The sequence below is a fragment of the Zootoca vivipara genome, chromosome 4 (assembly GCF_965207765.1).
Source record: "Zootoca vivipara chromosome 4, rZooViv2.hap1.1, whole genome shotgun sequence".
In the NCBI taxonomy this organism is placed as follows: domain Eukaryota; kingdom Metazoa; phylum Chordata; class Lepidosauria; order Squamata; family Lacertidae; genus Zootoca; species Zootoca vivipara.
Genome location: NC_142587.1, coordinates 47,792,473 through 47,815,335, shown reverse-complemented (window position 1 = coordinate 47,815,335; position 22,863 = coordinate 47,792,473). Strand labels below are relative to the sequence as shown.

Here is a 22,863-nt window from a genome sequence, read left to right as displayed (position 1 = left end):
GGGGTGTGTGCAAAAAAGATGGTGAGGGGGCTTCTGGTACTCTAAACTATGAAGGATACCATCTGGTGTGCCATCAGGACTCCCCAAGCTGCAACTTGCAAGTGGAATTTTCAGAACATTTTTGTTAAACGTATGCGCTAATAATGGGTTACTCCTGGAATCTCATGACTTAATTTTTTTAACACAGATTTCCTCTCTGCTGAAGAATATGATAGTTCCCTTTTACAAAGGGAAATAAAATTCTGTTTCCTTAGTGTCATTTATGCTGGTGGGAGTAAAACCAGTTCCTCTCTCGGCCCTCCACTCCAAATTCCCTTTTCTTCCCCCTGGGAGTTTCATTCTCATTATTGCAAAGATTCCCCGTTTGCTTAAAAATAAGACCATCCACCTCAAATGGTATGGTATCTTTCTTTAAAAGAATAGGGAAGAAATGCCCCATTGATTTATTAACTTTAGCATTTAAGAAATTTGATAGCAAATTATTCTGCAGAAGACAGAATTTAATTTAACCTTTTTTGTGTATTTGATTAGGTTTCACATGAAAGGTTGTGCCACAGTAGATGTGTTAGTCTTTAAGGTGCCAAGAGACTCTGTTGCTTTCAGTATAACACACTAACATGGCTAACTCTCCAGAAACCAAAGTTTGCAACTGCTTCAAATTTTCTCAACATACTATCAGTTTTTTTAAAAAAGAGGATCAATCATAGCACAATATAGTTTCATATCTTCTTAGACCAGGGCCAAAAGAGTAGGAGTAGGGAAACATGGTGGGACTTTCCTAGGAGGGGAAATGGAAACTGCACTCCATGTGATAAATTTTTAGCTCTTAAGTATGACCCTTTGTATCACACAGTTTCCAGATTGAGGCAAACCATCTCCTCTTAGACTGCAATTTGAAGAAATTCTGAACTCACATGCAGTGCAAGCCAAGCCAAACCAAACTACGAGTGCCTGTCTGACACCATAACACATTGTAAGAGCTTGCCAATTTTAGCAGGCCCCTCTAAATTCTGTCCTATCTGGACTGAGTCAAGTTGATTCATCCTCATCCAGGCCATCAGTGGTTACAGGCATGTATTCAAGAACACGCTACCTTTAAAAATGTATTATGAAAATGAGAACTAGGACTAGTGGAACAGAGCTATGCGATCCCTGCCTCTTGTACAATCCTGATTGGTTTTTAAAAGAGGGAGGGGGTAGAACATTAACAGCCTGTACTTCCTGTAGCAAGCTTACCTATGCCCCTTATCCACTGCATGAGGATAGGCAATTGCACTGCCAGTGCAAAATCCACCTAGTACTTCTAGTATTCATTCCTCACCATAGCTTCTCTTTCCTAAACATTTCCAAAGTGAAGCATAATATGCAAAGTCACACTGGCTAAGGCTTGATGAAGTATTCAGAAAGAAAAATGGAAGGCAACTATTATCAAAGACTACAATGACTCATAATTGCACTCTGTTATAATCAACATCCAAATTGCTCGTGTTATTGATGTGTACTTTAGATTCAAGAATCTGCTGTGTATGCTAGCCTAAGTTTCAGGCAAGGGATAGCTCCTGAATCAATGGGCAAACCTGATAAGCAATGCACCAACACCTTGGCATTTGTGTGTGAAACCATCATGTAATGTACTTATTTTGTTTGCGTCAGCATGTCACCTAAAAAAGAAGAAGTGGGCTTGGACATGAGTGATACAAATGTGCAACAATGAGAGCAGACTCATTAGCACATGATGAAAGAATTGACATTTAGAAAACCTCAAGTATGGCAACTTCAGTCAATTGAGTGAACTTGCCTTCAAATTTAGTTGAGTTCAACATACAAACTTTACATGAACTATGAAGAAAACAGGAAGAGTGGTGATTGTAAGAGAGACTACTGTTTGAAAATAAAACCAGCCCCTTTCTGATCAGCCTAGAAAGTTTTAAGTACAATTTTTCAGCCCAGTCAATAGCATAGGCAAATGCACCATATTTGTGTTAAGGAAATATGGACAGAGCCTCCTCTTTCTTAATATAGTTTTGTTCACCTATGTTTATAAACCTAATGGCTTGGTACCATGTTTAGCATTCATCAGACACCCAAGAGTAATGGAGCTGAAATATGTTTAAAGAGTTTGAGATACAGAATATTAAAATAAACACTTTTGAGACACCTTTCCTTTCCTTCATTGTACTGGTAAGACCACAACATCAGGCCCAAGGTCCATTCTGCTCTCAAAGTGGACATTCCAAATGTCTATGGGGAGCCCATAAACCTAGAATTTAAGGGGGGATTTTTTTGGGGGGGGGAAATATTCTGAGATCATTGACTTGAAGATCCAAAATGTGAATAGTTCTTTGTCATTTAACTAGGAAATAAACTGAGAAAGTGGCTATAAAATCTCCTCCTATACCTGAAGTCCAGTGAATCTCTGACCACTGAGGGTGGAACACAGTAAAAAAAAAAGTGGTTGATTGAATTGGAATATAAAACCAGGGGAATACAGATGATCGTTGGTTAAAATGCAACTTACCATGGTATGCAGGTAACTCAGGAATATCAAACTTTCTGTCCGTGAGTCCTCTAGTCCCCTCTGACAAACTCTGGGGACTCTCTTCCATGGCCGCAACCTCTATCTGGCTTGCTCATGCTCTCTTGGAATGTGTCTTTGAGCTGTGGTCAGGCCCCTTCATTTGCTGAATGAAAAAATATGGAGAGTCAGGGTATATGTGTGTAGAAACCTCATGCTTGCTGGCTGTCTGGAGCATTAAGTCACACCCATTTGCTCCATCTATTCTGGCCTCTAGCACAGCCCACCACAGGCATGCAACTCCCAGGCTGTCCACAAGCAATTGTGGCCCTCAGATGGAAAGTACGGTAATTCCCCGCTCCTGATATAGCCACTTTGTTTGCCTGGGGGGGCAAAAGTAGGACTTTTATGTTTTACAATTTGTCCGTGTCAATAGTTATTGTTTTGAGGACCCACCGTATTTCTGCAATTTTAAGTTCTAAACTGCTTTTTAAAGATTGTGTTTTCACTGTTGTAACCCATGGCACAGGCTGCAACTGGATGGAGGTGGTTGCCAGGTGCAATTCATTTAAACATTTAATGGGTTTTTAATGAACTGGGGGTAGGGGCATTGAACACAGAGGAACTGCAAATCCAAAACCCTGCAGAACATTATTATTATTAATTATTATTATTACTGTATTCATTATTTAAACCCCGCCCATCTGGCTGGGTTTCCCAGCCACCCTGGGCGGCTTCCAACAGAAGTATTAATATACAATAATCTATTAAACATTAAAAGCCTCCCTAAACAGGGCTCCCTCCAGATGTCTTCTAAAAGTCTGGTAGTTGTTTTCCTCTTTGATATCTGATGGGAGGGCGTTCCACAAGGCAGGTGCCACAGCCGAGAAGGCCCTCTGCCTGATTCCCTGTAACTTGTCTTCTCGCAGTGAGGGAACCACCATAAGGCCCTTGGCACTGGACCTCAGTGTCCGGGCAGAACGATGGGGGTGTGATTGTAGTGTTTTAAGTCTGCTTTTAATGCTGCATTTTATATTGCTATATATTGTTGCAATCCACCCTGAGACCATCTGTAGGAGGATGGATAATAAAATTTAATCATCATCTAGGAACTGGCTCTTTGTTCAAAGTAAAACTGAGCTTACATTGGTTCAAAAACATTTTTTAAAAATATATATTTGTTTATTTAATAAAATTTACACACCACGATTGTAAAAAAAGCCTCAAAGCAGTTTGCAAAAAGATAAAGCAATTACGTTCAAAAAAATTCACAGCCATACTTCAAAGCACACAAAAGTTTAAATACTAAAACAGATTAAAGTTACCTCAACTTTCTAAGAATCTGAGTAGGCTTGTCTAAACAAGAATGTTTTAGCAGGCGCAAAAAAAGAGTACATTGAAGGTGCATCTCCAAACAGTGTACAACAGTATAAAACTTACAAACACTGAAACAATGTCATAAAAACAGATTAAAATGACATGCAGAAATACTGTGGACAAGGTCCAATCTTATACATCAGGTAGATCATGCACTAAAAGGTCAGTCTTCAGGAAACATCTAAAGAAATGAAAGATAATGCGTCACGAAGCACACAAGTGTTTATAACTGGAAAATTCCAAATTGTTTTTCCTTTGCTGGTAGCAGTGGAAGTATCAGACTTTTGTCGGTGAGGGAATAGGAGGTAAAGGGTGGGATGATAGAAAATGAGTATTATCTGCATTGAGATAAGGAAAACTTGAAATTTCTACCGATGTGTTGAACAGTGAATAAAACCCATTTTATCACAGTGCACTAGAACAAAACAACAACCAGGACATGATTTGTTTGGGAAGAAACAGAGCAAAGATTCACATTCATATTGCACAATTTATAAACAAAGAAATAAAAAATATATTTTAGTAAAGTCAAATAGATGATATCCCTGTGAGATTAACTAAGTAAAGTATTAGCTTCATGAGGAATTTTCAGCTCATCTATTGTACAATATGTACATATGTACAATAATTGCAGAGTATAAATTCAGAATGGTGCTTTTAAGGCAGGTTTTTCAACAATACTTACTTAGGAAATAATTGAATACTTTCCCAAGTATTTAGGACTGAGTTGTAACAAGACCATCAATAGAATTCCACTGGCTCTCTAATAAACAATTCAAGTCTTCTGGTTTGATCAAGGCTGTAATTTATACTGCTTTTCTGGTGTCTATGATGATTGAATTGATAAAAGTACCAGTTTAAAGTATGTGTCCCAAAATATGTCTACTTTATCATGCCAATTAACACAGATGTCACGAAGCTAAAGATTTTGATTTAGCACGCCAAAAGTTTAACTGTACAGATCAATTAATATAAATATATCCTGAGGACTTCCATGGTTACCCTGAGATTTTACTTGAAAAGTGTTAAGTGAGATCTAGAAAGCTCCAACATGGCAAGTTGAAACTTCCCCTTTCAAACACTCAGATGGCTAAGCATGGCATAAAGGGTTAAGAGAAATAATCCAATCTACTAATAAAACCCCAGATTAATGCATGTATCACCATTCACTATGTGCTGCTATCTCTGCATGCCTACCTTGCCATCTTATCTTCCAATTCGGACTTAGCACACTGGCAACATGAAGCCAACAACTCAGTAAATCATATGAACACTTGCACAAATCCAGAGCCCTGCATTCCTTCTGGTGCATTCACTGTTCACGAGGAAGCATGGACAGAGCAGACCCCTGTACTGAAGTTGTCTGTACTCCTTCAGTGTTCAACCTGTAAATGCACATCGCACTTCCCCTGCAAATGCATAGAAAACGTTGGATGGAATCTTACAACTAGGATTTACAAGTTCCGATCTTTGCAATCTTGCATGTCTGAAGCCCAGCCTTCGGTTTGTTTAGATTTTGCAGCTGTACTGAAATGAGATGTCTGTCCACTAAAGCTGCTCTTGAAGAACCTTTGGCAAATGGTAATGCATTCACATCCCAGCATTCGAAACATTCCATTTGCTATTGTTACACAACTGGGCTGACTGTTAATTGGCTGGAGTATCTAGCAGGGGAAAGCAATCATAACTAGCCAGAGGCCTTTTCATTTTCTGCCCAAGATTGTTTCACCTTCAACAGTAGCAGAGCTTGCAGTTAATATGGTTCCCACGTAAGACGCATGTGCTGAAGTTCAGATTGTGATGAAGCCATTAAACCGAGATAGGAACTCTGGCCTAATTTGGGCCCAAAGTGATAAACTCTAGTAATGTCTGGTGTAGAGGATCATATTCCCAACTGATTAACAGACCTGCCCACCTCCCTGGAGGTGGTGTCCATGGCATGTCCCCCATCTTTTAAAATAAGACAGCTGTCCTCATGTGTCTGTCCTATACAACCAAACCTCTGGGTCTAATGTTGGGGGGCTGATTCCATGTCAGTCTTCCGTTCTATACCAGCACTGGAAGACCGGGCTCAGAAGTGCCACCACACTTCACAAGGTGACCACCCTTGCTGGATCAGGTCCATCTAGTCCGGCAGCCTACTTCCAACAGAGGCCAATCATTTGCTTCGAGGAAGCTGAAAAACAAGGCATGAAAGTACTAGTCCTCCTCTCCTATTGCTCCTCAGCAACTGGCATTCAGTGGCATATGCTGCTGTAGAACAAAGAAGCTCCATTAAGCCATTGACAAAATGCTCCTCTGTGAATTTGTTCAGTACCAAAATGTCATTAACAAGTGAAGCAGTCCTTGGAAAGCTCAAAGGTGTATGTTGACGCCCCCACAGAATCAGTTCTGAGCTGTGCCCAAGAAGTGTGCCCCTTCTGGGTTTCATTGGGTGGACTAACTTTATAACATAGCCTTTATCAGTCGTGGCCCAGGTAGCATTCTGCCTTTCACCAGTAGAAGGTTAAACATGGCAAGCTGCTGGAAGTGTGTAAGTGTTCCGCTCCAGTCCATGCTCTGCTGCAGATAGAAAACACACAACCATCAGTCTCTGTGGGAATGTTTCCAGGCAACACTACTCCAGCAGTCCAAAATCTCAGTTTCCTATTTCAGCAGGAGCTTTAAAAAAAACACACACAACAGAATACATGTTATATGGGTTAGATTATAGAAATATTGTATAGTAGAACAGGATTAAAACATCAAACCCTGGTGCTTCCCCCCCTTCAAGGCCTCTTGTCTTGCCCATCTACAGCTGTCATAGCAACAAGGGCTAACAAATCAAGGTAATAGTGTCTGGTTTGTTGGGACCAGTGCTTTTTCTTTTAATAGAGAAAAAAGGTGCCGGAATGCACAATGAACACCCTTGTTCTCTCATAATGGCAACGGCATCCACCCAAGAGGTGCCAGAACTGAGTTCTGGCTGGAAAAAAAACCCTGGTTAGGACCCACGCTAAATTTCTCTGCTTTGGGACATGACAGTATCCAGCACTCTGAATGCTCAGAGCAATGGAACCCCCAAAATGTCAGAAGCAAAGGGACCACAATAAGAGGATTGCAACACTGACCAACATTTATTATGCATGACCTACATTTATTTGCAAGACAGAAAGAAATGAGAAAGCCCAGAAAAGTATGCAAGTTCTTACATCAAAAATATTGTAAAAGAAGCTACAAGTTGCTCAGAGGTCTGCATCAAGCTAAAATGTATGTTCTTATCATTACAAAATTTCAGTTTAGTGTTCTGAAGTATGCATTTTTCAGGAAAACACTACTGGGCTGAGTGAACCATTTTCTACTGACTACTGTGTTGTTTGATTCTTCATTTTTATGAACACCAATTGATATAAAAAGAGATTTGTAGAACTTTTGTATTATACGTGGCTGTGTATTGTAAATAGAACGAGGACCATTTAAACTGCTTTCAAGATGGCACACAAGGACTCAAGACATCACAAAGAGAAGGAAGTTCAATGGCATATTTTAAACAGGAATTACAGAGAGACAGCTAGTCTAATTTGAGTTGACACCAAGAGAAGGAACTGTCTGTTGAGCCAGGATTACATGAAAGTGCACAAGATGAATAACCCGCAACATGATGAATGGAAGGTTTACGATCTACAATCACTGAGCGTCTTATTACCCTTGCCATCATTTGTTGGCAAGCAAGTTTAGGAGTTTACGGAAGGCATCTATGATTAATCAGATGCTCTGCAGATGTGGGACTGATTCTATGCTTTGTTTATTTTGTGGTTTTCTTATTTGAGTAAGTTGCTATGGCCAATGTTGTTCTGATTGTTTTGATATGACAACATTGTTTTAAGTAACAATTAGCATATGTTAGACCAAGATGATGTTTTGGAGGCAGAAGCTATTCTTCCAATACAAATAAATACAGCTGAGCTGTAAACATCAATAAGAATGGCATGGGAGCCAGGAATACTTGGCCATGGTGACATTACTGGCTCTCTTCATTGACATTAGTTCTCTTTAGTACAAGTGTGGCTAGAGTCTTTTTTTGGGAGGAGCATATTGTCTTTGACCCAATGGGAATCTTGAATTATGCATTAATAGAATCCTGAGTTAGAAGCAGAGTGACTACACCAGGGATGAGGCCCATGTGCCCCTCCAGGGGCTGTTGGACTACAACTCCCATCATCCTTAACCCCTGGTTACGTTGGCTTGAGCTGATGGGAGTCCATCACCATCTGGAAGACATTAGCTTCCCCAACCTCTGCTCTACACCAGCAATGAAGTTTGCAGAAGGAAGCCTAAAGGCATTTCTAGCCGGTAGCTTTTCATGATAAGTGCCTATTACACAACTGGCCCTCCTCGGGAGATTTGCCATACGCTGTCCACAGGTCGTCCAAAGTTAGCACTTTGTTCTTCAGCTCCTTTTATAACAAGGGCGATTTGTAAAATGGAAACCTACATGTTCCAGCAACCAGAGCAAGCCAGGATGAACGGAGACAACATGTAAGATGTGGCAGGCTTCCTTTGAGAAGGCCGACTCTGAAGTATTCCCATATTTTGAGAATGGACTACAATAAGTGCAGCACAACACGTCTTTCTTTTAATCTCCCCAGTTTCCCCTTCCACGTGCCTGTTCTCCTAAGTTTGTGGCTGTAGGATGTTCCACTACAGCATCATTTCAGTTTTCACAAGCAGGCATGCAAATGGAGTGTCTTAAAATAGGTCCGCTTCATTAGAAAGTCTAATACCATCAACTAGCTGTCTTCCTTCACTCAAGGAGATAATGCTACATACCCTTCCAGTGATCTCAACAGCGGGTCCACTTCAGCCTTGGTAAACCTGGTATGTGCTTGAAATGTGGACTGTGGCAAACCTTACTGGTAATCATGGGAAGAGATTCCCCAGGCAGCACCCTTGGGTGAAGATGTATACTCTACATGACAAGCTACTCTGGTTGTCTACACAAAGTATCAGCTGACTCAGAAATGCTAGTTTAACCATTCTGGAAGTCGTGTGTGTGTGTGTGTGTGAGAGAGAGAGAGAGAGAGAGAGAGAGAGAGAGAGAGAGAGAGAGAGAGAGAGAGAGAGAACCACTGCTTCTCTACTCCTGCTCCTTAGGCTTGTTAAACTGGGTATACTGTTCACTTACCAATGTAAGTCTTCGGAACAGAAGTCCTCCTTTTCTTCCACACGATGTACAAAATAAGTAGAATGACTACTGAGACAGCTGCAACAGAACCCAGAACTGCACCTTTTGTCTTACTTGGGGTGTTATCAACCGAGGGGCTATTTTCAGGACTGGTTGTGTCAACTAAATAGAAACAACGCCAAGGGGAGAAGAAGGAGGAAGGAGAGGTTTTTTTAAAAAAATGTAACACAGGCTCAGAGAGAACAGTTCTGCAAACAACATAAACTGCACAGTTTAAGAACTGTGAAGAAGTGTGCATGCACACGAAAGCTCATACCTATGACAAACTTAGTTGGTCTCTAAGGTGCTGCTGGAAGGAATTTTTTTATTTTGTTTCGACGTCAGACCAACACGGCTACCTACCTGTAACTGCACAGTTTAAGTGTTTTTATGCTTACAGCACATGCTCAAAAACTGAATTTTACTAAAATACAATGAAACTTAAGTATCGCCTTTTAGCAAAAGGGACTTTTATCCTAATAATTTGCACATTGCATGTAAAAGGATGGGAAACTTTGGTCATCACCCAGAGATTTCCTTAAGCATATCTAAGTCAATAAGTTACATACACTCCCAGCTGAGTTATAGCCTTCCATCCAGCTCCCATTTCCCTCAAGGTCAGCCAGATAACAAACAGACTTCACAACTGCTGAGATTTAAAAATAGCATTCCAGCTAGCAGAACTGAAACAAAAGTTGTTGTGATTTAAGGCAGGTCTGTTTACCAGCCAAGAGGCAGCAGGAGTAGGTGGGCCAAATCTCACATCCTGATATGAGCTAGCCTGCCAATAATTTGTTCTAAGGCTTTAAGTAGCATGTCCTGGAACCCATATGATTTCTTATTGCATCTGAATTTAAATTTGAAGCTTTCCTCTCTATTTAAGAAGCCAAAGGCTTTTGTTCTAGCTGACAAATGATCAGAAAGTCAAGGTTTTTTGGGTTCTGGACATGAATTACACTGTAGTTATTGTTTTTTAAGCTTACTTGACCAATTTGTTCTTCGGTATAAATATTTCACTGTGCATGAAAAATATTTCAGAGGAGATAAAATGAAGAACATCAACTTACTGGTGGCAGTTAGATTTTGGTGCAGCTGTTCATTCTCAATTGTACACTCTAACTTGATACCAGTAGCTGCTTTCACTGTTAACGTACTGAAAACACTGATCGTCCCGTCAGGCGCTCTAGTATAATGTTGAGTTGAGTTCAAGAGGCTGATGTCAGTATGATTTACCCAATAAACCTTTGGTTGTGGGTACCCGTGGCTAGAAGTGCAACTAAAGGTCGTCTCTTCTCCAGATGACATGTGAGTTAGAACTGGCGTGCTGTAATTTGCTGGGGGGTGGGGGGTGGGGAAGAAGTAAAGACAACATATTTTAACACAGTCTGGAGCTGTTGCCAGTATAAAAGGTTGAGAGAAGGATTTTCAGTCCTTGGATTACACTAACACATGCAGTGGGAGTAGGGTCCTGTTTGCACACACAAGTGACTTGTACTGCCTGGTTGATGCCTTACTGTTGAACCAGAAATATTGGAAGTAGCGTTGTAGTATAGACTATGACCTCATGGGCTGTTGGGGTGAATGAGGTTTTGGTCTATACACCTTCAGCTCTCCTCTGCGAAAAGCTCTCCATGAACAGGAGGGGTGCTGACAGGGCAGTGCTAGGGGAAAGGCCCTACTTCCATGGTACAGCATCTGCTTTGCAGCATGCAGAAGGTCCTAGGCATCTCCAAGGTAGGGTTGAGAGAGATTCCTATTTGAAACCCTGGAGAGCTGCTGCCAGCCAGTGTAGGCAACACTGAGCTGGATGGACCAAATAAGTTTCCTATGACCCTTGCTCAGGGAGCCATGCAGAGTGGGAGAAAAGGAAGGACGTGCCAATGAATGGGATTGCCCTTGGTGTGCCAAGTACATTTTCTTGTTTAAAACACCATTGCTCCTCCGTGCCCCGTGTAACTCAGAAACACACTTGAACACAGCTTTCTTTTATGCCATTCTCTGACATACACAAAGTTTGGCAAAAGAACAGGAATTTATCACTGATGGTTTATAAACATTTGCTTTACCTGCCACTTTGAGGTTTGTTTTTACTTCTCTGTGTATTGTAAATTTTCCTTTTTCATTCTTCAGTACCACACAGCTATATGTGAACTCATCTTTAGGACTGATCTTTAACAGTTGCAGAGTAAATTTTCCCTCCTTCGGTTCCTCATTAAACCGAGTCCTCCCTGTGAAGTCGGGACACTGGTTTTTCATGCGATATGAAGTCAGATCTTCATCAGAATCATAGGTTTCTACAAAGCACTCTATTTCCCCTTCTTTTTGCCATATTACTCGAAAGTTATTTAAGATGAATGTGCCATTTAACTCATCACATCTCAGTTCAACAGTACTTCCTATTATGCCAGTCACTGATATGTTAGCTATAAAGACAAAATGGGAAATTGAAAACAAACAAACATTGCAACATATGGTTTTTAAGAACGTCTCCATAAAATCCAGTTTTACTGGGGCCACATTTCTTTTCATTCCCACTGAAGAGAATAAATTAATTCACCAGTTTGAGTTCACTTGATGTTATACACTCTGGAAAGGTGACTTTGGCCTAATGGGGGAAAGCCCTCATGGCGTCTACTCCTCTTTATTATTACTGATTTCTTGTTGATTACCTTCTACCTGTGTCATAGCAACTTAGTCCAAGTGAAACTTAACTGAGTCTCAGGGTCTTCTCAGACTCTTCTCCAAGAGTCCATGGCCACATCTTCCATGCCACAAGGCACTGAACAGGTACAGCTCTTCCTAACATGCAAATGTGGCAATGCATATGTTGATTATCTTCCAGCAGTGCACATACTAAAGACACAGAACCTATCTGAGTGGGAAACATTAACAGGAGATTCTAGCATGGCAGCTCTCCTGGGTAAGAGAAAGCATTATGAGAATTGTATGGAGTGTAGGATTATTACCTGAAATGTTAATTTAGTTACCTGTGTATTTTAAAGTGGCTTTGCATTTATGCAGTCCACCCTGAAGTTTAGGGGGGAAAGACAGGACTGATCATCCGCATTATCAGCATATTTAAAGGTTTGCTTTATATTTGAGCATAGCAAACAATGCATTCATAACTTACCAGCTGTCTGAACCCAAAGGAACATCATGAATCCAAAGCTGAAACAAAATAAAAACAGATTATGAGGCAAGAATTTTATAAACTTATAAATAAAGGCTCTGTGGGTTAAACCACAGAGCCTAGGGCTTGCCGATCAAAAGGTCAGTGGTTCAATCCCCGTGAAGGGGTGAGCTCCCGTTGTTCGGTCCCTGCTCCTGCCAACCTAGCAGTTCAAAAGCACCTCAAAGTGCAAGTAGATAAGTAGGCACTGCTCCGGCGGGAAGGTAAATGGCGTTTCTGTGCGTTGCTCTGGTTCGCCAGAAGCGGCTTAGTCATGCTGGCCACATGACCCAGAAGCTGTACGCCGGTTCCCTCGGCCAGTAAAGCGAGATGAGCGCCGCAACCCCAGAGTCGTCCACGACTGGACCTAATGGTCTGGGGTCCCATTACCTTTTTAAATACATATTATTAAGAATTTGTAAGACACAACTAAACAAAAAATATGGATACAAAGACTGTATAATAGCAGTCCTCACAGATATTCCCATATTATTTCAGAATTTCTTATTCTTGTACACAACAACCCAATAACTGTGATGGAAATTTGTTTTATGTTGCTCCAAAGGATAGGACCAGAACCAAAAGGTTCAAGTTACAAGAAAGGGAATGCTAACTGAACATCAACAAGGATTCCCTGTTGGTATGAGCTGTCGGGACAGTGGAACAGGCTGCTTAGGTGGTGAAAGACTCTCCTTTGTAACAGGTTTTTTATAGCACATTTGCTGCAGTGCCTGGTGGTTTAACTAGACAGCATTTTGAGTTCCCTTCCAACTGTATGATTCTAAGAAGGCAGGTCAATATTTTTATCTCTGTGTTGCATATGCAAAAGGCCTGAAGCCAGGAAATCGTGGCTCTCTTCAGTCCAGACTATGTTTTGAATCATTACACCAACTCTCATGTGTGTTTGTGCTTTTGTGACTGTATTTATATTAATTTGCTGTCCTTGAAGCAGGGGCAGAGGAAGGGTGGCGGTCTGCCGCAACTCCCAAGCCTACCCTGAGCCGTTGGGGAAAGGGGCAAAGCTGCACGGCCTTCCCCTTTCCCCCCTTCATTTTTGACAGCTCGGGGGAAGCTTGGGAGTTCCCGCTCCCAGGCTGCTTCCTGGGTGGAGGGAAGCCTTCCCCCAGCAAAAGGAAGAGAGAAGGGAGGAAGGCTGCTGGCAAAGCGGTGCGGTTCCCTCCCACCCCGCCCAGGAAGCAGCCCGCCATGGGCAGCTTGCCCCCTGGGATGCTCGCCGCGGCACCCCCCTTGAAGGCTCACCCCGCCCTGGGTGCACAGCAGCTGGAGCAGCTAGCTTCGCCTCTGCCTTGAAGGTTCGGGGGGGGGGGAACTAAGCCATTTTAGAACCAATGCTTTTTGTGTGATGGTCCTCACTGGTATGGAGCAGCATCCCCTCTATTCCTTGTTACCCATGGCACTTTTAATACAATATGTGAATGCTGGAACCTCAGTTTTTTTATATACATAGCAGTATTAACAGATGTGAATGTTAAACTTCATTCAAAATAAGCCTACTATCGAAATAGCTCCATCTTTTTCATTACAAATGAGGCAAGAGTCCTTATATCCCAGTACAGTGGTACCTCTGGATGCAAACAGGATCCGTTCTGGAACCTTGTACGCAACCAGAGCCGTACACAACCTGAAGCGCCGAATCTGCGCATGCTTCTGCGCATGACATCATTTGATGCGTCTGCGCGAATTGCAGAACCCGGAAGTAACCCGTTCCGGCACTTGCAGGTTCGGCGCGTTTGTAACCCATGATGTACGCAACCCGCAGCAAACGTACCCAGAGGTATGACTGTATTGTGGAAGACTCTGCCAATAGAGATTCAGTACAGTAGTTGCAATCTGTTTCAACTTTTAAATGCCTGATGGAAACTTTTCTATGCAGGCAATTAAGAATACACCTTTCCACAAGGGTTAATTGATGCCTCATGTTCATCTTTCTTTTAAAAAATTACCACTTTGATATATTTTATGAAATAGGTGTACAGAAATATTTTTATAAATAAAATAACTAAATATCCAAGGTGCCTTTCCCTGGTGGTTACACACCTCAATCCCTGACAGACAATTAGTCATGCTGACTGGGGCTGTTGGAAGCTGCAGTCAACCAACTCAATGCAGTATGGATTATTGTTAGTGTGTGATCATGGGCGTACCCAGCGTGGGGCAGAGGGGGGCAGCTGTCCCCCCTAGAAGCAAGACAATAGGAGGGGCACTGCCAGCCTGCCCCCCACCCGCCGCTTGCACTTGCCAGGACCCCGGCGGAGCGCGCAGCGGTGGGCGAGAGCAGCGCTGCCGGCGGGGCTGGAGGGCAGAGGCAGAGCACAGCCTGGCGGAGAACGAATTCGGCGCTCCCGCCCACCACGCTGCACCCTCCCTCCAGCTCCTTGTTGCGCCCTCGGCAAGGCCAAGCACGGCGGGGAACCAGAGAGCGCGACAGGAAGCTGGAGGGCGCGGCGGGCAGGAACGCCGAATTCGTGCTCCGCCGGGCTGTGCTCCGCCTCTGCGTGTGTGTGTATGTGTAAAAGAGACAGACTGACCGCCTTGATCTGAGTGTACCCAGAGAGCTGGCTACCCCCAGGGTTAAAGAGCATCATGATCTTATCTTCTCCACCACCCCGCGTGCCGTATTATATAGCAATGTGTAAACTATAGTAAACCAGCTCTTCTGTGGCTTGTTGCTGCCCTCCTGCTCATTCTGCAGATTGGGGTTTCTGGCCAAAAGCCCTGCACAGATTTCAGAACCAGGACAATTTTCCTTTTCATCGTTGTGTACGATTGCCAGTTTGCTCTTTTTAATTTTGCCAACTGACCTTGCTTCCATGCCATTTGATCCATTGCGTTCCAGAGCAACTTCCCTTAAAGGAGAGGGATAGCTCAGTTGCTAAAGCACAAGACTATTCATCTCAGGGTTGTGTGTTCGATCCCCACACTAGGCAAAAGATCCCTGAATCACAAGGGGTTGGACTTTCCAGCTCTACAATTCTATGATTCTTCACTGTAATGTATTACAGGACTGGATTTTTAAAAGATTGTTGTCCCTGTTCCTTGTATTCATGGGCAATGTTCCAGGTCGACAACATGCCAGTGGGACCAGAGGCAAAAAATGGACAGAGCAATGGATGTGATTCTAGTTTTATACAGAAGGCTACATTCTCCATGCAAAAGCCATAGATTTCTCTACCACCACCACCCCAAAAGGGACAGAATAAATATTAAAAATTGGCAAGCCTGCCACTGTAGGGAGAGCGGGTTTTTTCCACACTTTTGTCCGAGGGAACTGGGTAATATTTGGGGGCACGTCTGAATGTCAGAGACTTATTTCCCACTGTGGATTGGAAGCCTCAAATAAACATGTCCTGGTTTGTTTGTTTTTGCCTCTATGCTCTGTTGTTACATTGGCATGTGACTGCATAGGTATGAGCTACCCAAAAAGCTGGTAAAACCTTCCAGGATCTGGACCAAAGAGAAGTATTGGCAGGATACGTTTCCTGGGTTGCAGGTGGTGCCTTTTGCATACACCACACTTTAAAGCCTCCTTTCTGCCGCCGCCTGCCTTGGCCAATATATTCACAGGAATCAGAAAGGGAAGATTTCTCCAAAGACTCTGTAAAAGGGGCTGCCTGTCTGAATGTGGAAGCCACACTTGTTTTGCATGACAAAGGAGTCTGTTGAGCTTTGCAGTGGTGGCACCTTCATCTCACAAGGAACCCCCCCCCATGTGACTAGCATTGCTCATGCCGGGCATCGCTTGCAGGGGAGAGTTTCTCCCCACAACCCCAATCCCGCTTCTGTTTCCACTAACCAGGCCAGCTTGGAAGGAGGACAGCTGAGGATACCTGGTGCCTCTGGAAGTTAGAGAGGGGAGGGGGGTTCCAGCACCTACCTGATCATAAAATCATAGAGTTGGAAGGGACCCCAAGGGTCATCCAGCCCAACCCCTCCAATGCAGGAATCTGGACTGAAGCATCGCATACAGATGGCCCTCCAACCTCTGCTTAAAAACCTCCAAGGAAGGAGAGCCACCCCGATCATTGGGCCAGGAAAGCATCTCCTTCCGCGCAGCCAGGGAGACCGCGGCGCCTAGGTGAGACCGGAGTCAGTTTCACCTGGGCTCCATAGCCCCGCCCACACCCCCACTTTGTGGCCCCTCCCCTCCTGTGCCTTGGCACCGCCCCTTGCCCCCCACAGTTTTGATCCTGTGTGTGATCCTAAGCATTTGTTTCAGCATTGTGGTGCTGGGACAACGCTGTTGCAAAATTAATGTGTCTGGAAGCATACGTTGTGCTGTTAAGCAGATTTAGCCAAGAAAGTACCACCCTAAGCACTTATTTTGCCAAGATAACTCAATTGTTTCTAACACGATTGTATTATATTTATTTGAAGCACTGGTTCCAAGTCAGGAAGTATACCTGATCATTCACAAACATTGGTCAGGAACAGCTGGTTTCCAACCACTGATAATAAAAGCCTTCAGAATTTGTTTCAAAGTATTTGTTTACTCAATTCGTGTTCTCTTTATTCCTGTCTCATTCTCTTGGTATTCAGGTTTGCTGTGTTGTGGTTAGTTTCACTAACCACTTCCACAACACTGGGCTATCACCGCCAGAGTGTTTTGAGTCACAAATCCAATTGTGATGTTTCTATATGTCACCTTTCAAAACGTACAAAGAAGAATCCCACAAGCTAACTGTAAGTATATTACAAAAAAGCCACAGTATCAATAAAAATGAGCCATTTGTGTTATGTCTTTCAGCTGTTTAGCTGATAATTGAGAGGGACCCGTCTCTCACACACAAAAAAAGCCTGTCTTACAAAGCACCGGTAGTCAAAAATCAGGAGTTCTGTCTATCAACATACCAGCTTCATTTTTCCCTGTCCTGACTAACAGCCATTCAATACATATATCCAGAAAGTGATGTTAAAAAGCCTTTAATTTTAGTTGCATTACTCTTGATGCGTTTGCTACCCTAGGCTCCGTCCAGACGAAAACAATTTAATCAATAAAGCCTGGATCACCCCAACTTGCACTAGGGTTGTTTCCATTCAATTTAGTAATACTTAGTTTCAGCAAAGGTGCCTGATTGCTGTTAAAATCATATCAATGCAAGCAACATTTTTAATAATAATAATAATACCAGCAGCAATCCGCATACAGCATAGCGCAACACCCAAGTGTAGGAAATCGCTTCGGCGCTATCCTCTTTTTAAATATCGTATGTAAGCAAATTTATTCCATCTGGCCTGCAAGCAAAGCAGCGGGAACCGAACGGGGAAGTCTTCAACCCAACAACTAGGTAGGAGGGAAGCACCAGGAAGCAGCGTGCAAAGTGCGAGACTTTGCTAGGAGATCCACTCACCTCTTCGGCACCATCCTGGCGGCGGCGGCCTCAACAGCAAAGGGCGCGAGGGCAACTAGACCCGCCGGCGGGGCGCCCCCCGCGCCGCCATCTCCGGACCCCGAAATTCCCCCGCGGAGACGCTGTGCAGCAGCAAATGGAGAGCCGGTGGTGTCGCGGTGCGGCTGGCCGGCTACGCCCCCCGAGGGGCGCGGCACGCTGGCTCTCCGAAGCAGCCGCTTCCTTGAGGAAACTCCCGGCCGCAAAGCTGGCGGCGCAGCTCGCCGAGGTTTCTCCCTCCCGCGAAAGGGAAAGGAAGGGAATAAAGCGGGGCTTCCCGAGGCCTGGCGCCCAGGCGGAGGCGTCTCCCTGCCTCTCGCCCGCTTGAAATAGGCGCTCGGGCGGCGCGTGACGTACCGTGACGTCGCGCCTCCTGATACTGTGCGCGCGCCATTGGCTCAGCCTCGATGCGTTCGCACCCAATCTGCATGATAGGACTCAGTTGCCATATATTCAGTGGGACACCCAGGATCTTGCCCAACGTGGGGCTTGAACCCAACCAACTTGGTATTAAAAGAGTCTCATGCTCTACAGACCCGTCACCCAGCTATCAGTAGACTTACCTTTTACTTTACATGCAGGGTTGCATTGTGAGGGATTTTTATCCAGCCTTTCAATGAATGTGAATAATCATCATTGGGTGGCTAGATAAACAAGTGAAAATAAAATGCATTCAAAAGAGAGAGAGAGAGAGAGAGAGAGTAGTAACATATTACTGGGTTTTTTTTAATGACATTTGTTCCCCAAGTTTCCTTCCAGGAGCTGGAAATGGTGTACAGTGGAACCTTGGTTCTTGAACTTAATCCGTTCAACTCCCGAAACTGTTTGAAAACCAAGGCATGGCTTCTGATTGGCTGCAGGAGCTTCCTGCACTCAAGCGGAAGCTGCGTTGGACGTTCGGCTTCCAGAAAATGTTTTAAAAAACCAGACCACTTCTGGGCGGCATTCAGGAACCAATTTGTTCGTCAACTAAGCTGTTCTAGAACCAAGGCTCCACTGTATATGACTCTTCCTTTTCCCATCATCACAACAATGCCAGACCCTCCAAGTGTCCCTATTTTCTAGGGACAGTCCCAGATTTCTAGAAGCTGCCCTGGTTTCAGATTTGATCATGGAATGTCCTGCTTTTCCTTAGGACGTCCCTATTTTCATCGAAGAAATGTTGAAGGGTATGCAATGCTGTGAGGTAAAGGTTGAGACAAGAAGGCAGTGGCTGGGCCTGTGGAGATTTGAACCCTGACCTCTCAGGACATAGTCCAACACTCAACACCATGCGGAGTACACATCATAGATCTATTGAAAAACTAGCAAAAATGACTCCAGTGGGGGAGATGGTGATTGTCAAAGATACAGATTCTAATTTTCATTCTCCGGCCTTCCTCCAACTCTCAGCCACCTTTGCGCACTGAGCAGTGAGTTGCTGATGGTGGCATTTCCATCCAACTGAAAGGCTACAACTCTGGGTTCAGTTAAACCTCTACTGAACCTTCCCTTGCAACAGGTTCATATAGAGCAGGCACCCCCAAACTTCGGCCCTCCAGATGTTTTGGACTACAATTCCCATCATCCCTGACCACTGGTCCTGTTAGCTAGGGACCAAGGGAGTTGTAGAACAAAACATCTGGAGGGCCGCAGTTTGGGGATACCTGATATAGAGCATGTGTACACAACACCCTTATGGTTGGTTAACACTGGCCACAACAATGCCTTTTTAATAAAACCTGCAAACATTTTTCACAAGCACACACCAGATATTTCCCTCGACCTATGTCAACAACCTGTTTCCCAAAAGAAATGGTACAATCAGATAAATCTTTCCAGAAAAATCATCCAGACATGGTCTATGAAAGAAAAATAGATACTGTACTACTCGTCACTCGCAGAATAAAAAAATTCCTTCCAGCAGCACCTTAGAGACCAACTAAGTTTGTCATTGGTATGAGTTTTCGTGTGCATGCACACTTCTTCAGATACACAGAATGTTTTACTCATATAAAATAAGTTTTTTTCCTGCCCCAAATCCAGCATAGACCATCTACAAATGTGCCTCTCTTACACTGTCAAGTTTCAAATCACTCCAGTAAATCATTTTAAACCTATAAGCCATAGAACCTACTGACCCCTGGATTTCTTATTGTAATGATTCAGTCAACTCAACCCTAACATATAAACAAATACAGAAAACACTCCTTTTGGGAGTGTGTCTCTGGGTGTGTACATGATCATTTTGTATAGAGAAAGCTCATAATAAAGTAAGAACATGGTGAGTTACTTTCTGTAGGTGAAAACCATGCTCCCAAATAAGCTTTCAAACCAACAGCTATTCCTCCATGAAGGGTGCAGTCACAAGGGGACTTCACATTAGAGAGCTAATAAACTTGGTGTTGAAGTGTGTATTTTAACAGAATCTCCCCCCACTCTCGGATAATTCAGCCAGTTATTCTGTATGCTCCTTTCTTCTTCTTATTTTTAAAACATGTACTTTGTAGTATTTAAAAGAATATGCCCTTAAAAGTGTGAAGGGAAAGGGGTGATGTTATTTCCTTACTTGTTTTATTAACAAACCCCAACTTCAGTTTTCCTCAATCCTTACCACTGCCATCATTTAATATCACTCACAGGCTTTGCACCCTAAACTTAACAATAACCATGCAAACTGTGGGATGTAGGTGTGGTATAAAGCCATTGCAAGATTAAGCAGAGCACAAGCTTATTACTGTCTGCTTAAATGGATATACAGTACACTATAACTTGTTCCTTAACAGCTTACCGTATGTTACACTATACTTCTTATGAAATCAAGGCAGCTTTGAGGAACCTTATTAAAAAGCATTTTTCCATATTACTGTTGTATTTACTCCGCCCCAGTTAAGACTCGCCTACATTTCACTGAGGACTCTTGTTGAAGCGTGTTTCAATCCCTACTGAAGTTTAGGCCAGTTTTTACTGTCCTGCTGTCCTGGAATCTTCCTCTGGCTTTCCTGCCTAGCATTCCAAACTGCTTCCCACTCCTTCTCTGGGCTTTCTTAAGCCTGAGCCAAGTAATTTGGAAACCCCAGCAAGTCTTTGGTCCCCAAGCCACTCTGCCTTCCTCTCAAGATCTTCCTTCTTCTTTGATCCTTTTCCCGCTGTCCACCATGAAAACAAAGCACCAACCAGAACAGACTCTCTCACTAACCAACAGTTACTGTCTTATAACAGATTGCCCATATACCGTACTGTATATTCACTTCTTCAGGCCTCTCTAGCCCAGGCTCAGCTATTTCATCAACTTAGGAATTCTACGCCTGCAACCACCAGCTAGACCAGGGGTCCCCAAACTAAGGCCCGGGGACCGGATGCGGCCCAATCGCCTTCTGAATCCGGCCCGCGGACGGTCCAGGAATCAGCATGTTTTTACAAGAGTAGAATGTGTCCTTTTATTTAAAATGCATCTCTGGGCTATTTGTGTGGCATAGGAATTTGTTCATTTATTTTTTTCAAAATATAGTCTGGCCCCCTGCAAGGTCTGAGGGACAGTGGACCGCCCCCCCGCTGAAAAAGTTTGCTGACCCCTGAGCTAGACAGTCTTTCTTTTGTAAACTGAGAGTTCTGTCTCCTACCGCTTCTCAGCCGCCAGCTAAGATTCCCCCGTGACAGATAAACAAAGTTTCACCTGACAAGACAGAATACTTCCCCTATCAAACACATTGCAATCCAACTGACAGGGTACATTCGCAGTACTCATTAAAAATACAGTTCAAATAAGCAGGATTTCTCCGCAAAAGGCTATCAGAGAATATAGGTTCTAGAATATATGATTGCACTAGCAACCCACACCATTAGACATGTCGCTTGTACTATGTATATTTTATATAACTGTATATTTTTAATGGCATTGTTACAATATACAGGGTACTTCCCCAAAGCAACTTCTTCAAACTTCAGTCATAGCACAGGAAATGGGAAAGGAAGTGTCTGTGTTTGGTACCCTTAATATCACAGCTGTGCTGTGTTTGCTAAATTTCAAAACCTCCATTCAAAAACACCCTGAGCATAATATATAGAATACACATAAGTAAAAGTCCTTATTCTTCTTTCTGTTGCCCTTGTTAAAACAGAAAAATAGCTATGGAATTCGCAGGATGTGTGTGGCTATTTTGCTATTGGCCCAGCATATGACAAAATAGGTTTAGGCATTCTCTTGCCATCATAGAATCATAAGAGTTGGAAGGGGCCCCGAGGATCATCTAGTCCAACCTGAATATGCAGCTGTCCCGTACAGGGATCAAACCTGCAACCTTGGCATTATTAGCACGACACTCTAACCAACTGAGCTATCCTTAAGAAAACTAGTATAAGAAATTCAAATTCTTACTTTAGTGTTCTCAGCTTTCACCAGTTGTTTAAATTTCACATTTTAGCTTATAAACAAGCTAAGCAACAAAAACAACCCTTGCCAGGTCTTTTGGCATGTTCACAGATTATGCAGCTGCTGCTTAGATTTGATTTCCCCCAAAAATTAACCCCTAAAGACATCAAATGGGGACTTTGCTAATAAACAAGTGGCTAGCCTTGAAGGAAATCAAATTAAATCTTAAATAAAGAAGTCCTGAATTCTAAATGCATTAGAACCATTTAGATTGGAGCGAGAAAGCCTGCTAAAAATATATAAGGAACCTTAGATCCCTTAAAATAAATGTAAAAAGTTTCATCATATTCAGTTGTTTTAAGAAGTACCCCATTACTGCAGATAAAAAGGTACTCAAAACAAGCCAGTTTATTTAATGGTTTTTGCTACATATTGTCAAATTATCATGCTTATATACAAGAGAAATGCAATTCATTTTAATCATGATACCACAACAAGCTACCCCCAGATTGTAGAACTTAAGAAAAATAATACCTCTGTCTGATCAGGATTCAGCTTCAATTTATTGATTGAAGCGGATTCTGTGTTAGACAAGTCCTTTGAGAAAGGACTCTGTTTTCTTTTTTCTTTCTCTGTTTTTGCTTTTATTTAGATTAGTTTATTTTATCTTATTGTGCATAGCTGCCAAGTTCTCCCTTTTTTTAAGGGAAATTCCCTTATGCTGAATAGGCTTCCTCCTGAGAAAAGGGAAAACTTGGCAGCTATGTTATTGTGTTATGAAAAAGCTTTAATAGCATCTTATATAAAAAAGGATTCAGTTTCAATTTATTGACCCATATC

The 22,863-nt window shown here is 42.9% G+C and overlaps 1 protein-coding gene across 1 annotated transcript; it reads right to left on the bottom strand.

Annotated features, from left to right (window-relative positions):
• Positions 1–3,665: 3,665 nt before the first annotated feature.
• ICOSLG (inducible T cell costimulator ligand) lies at positions 3,666–18,016 on the bottom strand. The gene is made up of 6 exons (XM_088667821.1): positions 17,634–18,016; positions 12,226–12,263; positions 11,162–11,518; positions 10,163–10,429; positions 9,057–9,218; positions 3,666–6,553 (listed from the first exon to the last, which is right to left on the bottom strand). Exons 1-6 carry the CDS (start codon positions 17,645–17,647, stop codon positions 6,531–6,533), a joined length of 861 nt encoding a protein of 286 aa, XP_088523947.1. The 5' UTR covers positions 17,648–18,016; the 3' UTR covers positions 3,666–6,530.
• Positions 18,017–22,863: the final 4,847 nt, after the last annotated feature.

Bases quoted from the DNA above. Each gene is read 5' to 3' on its own strand.
- ICOSLG (XM_088667821.1), bottom strand. The intron at 11,519-12,225 runs GTAAGTTATGAA...TTGTCTTTATAG, and splicing joins CCTTTGGGTTCAGACAGCTG to CTAACATATCAGTGACTGGC. The intron at 10,430-11,161 runs GTAAAGCAAATG...CCCACCCCCCAG, and splicing joins AACAAACCTCAAAGTGGCAG to CAAATTACAGCACGCCAGTT.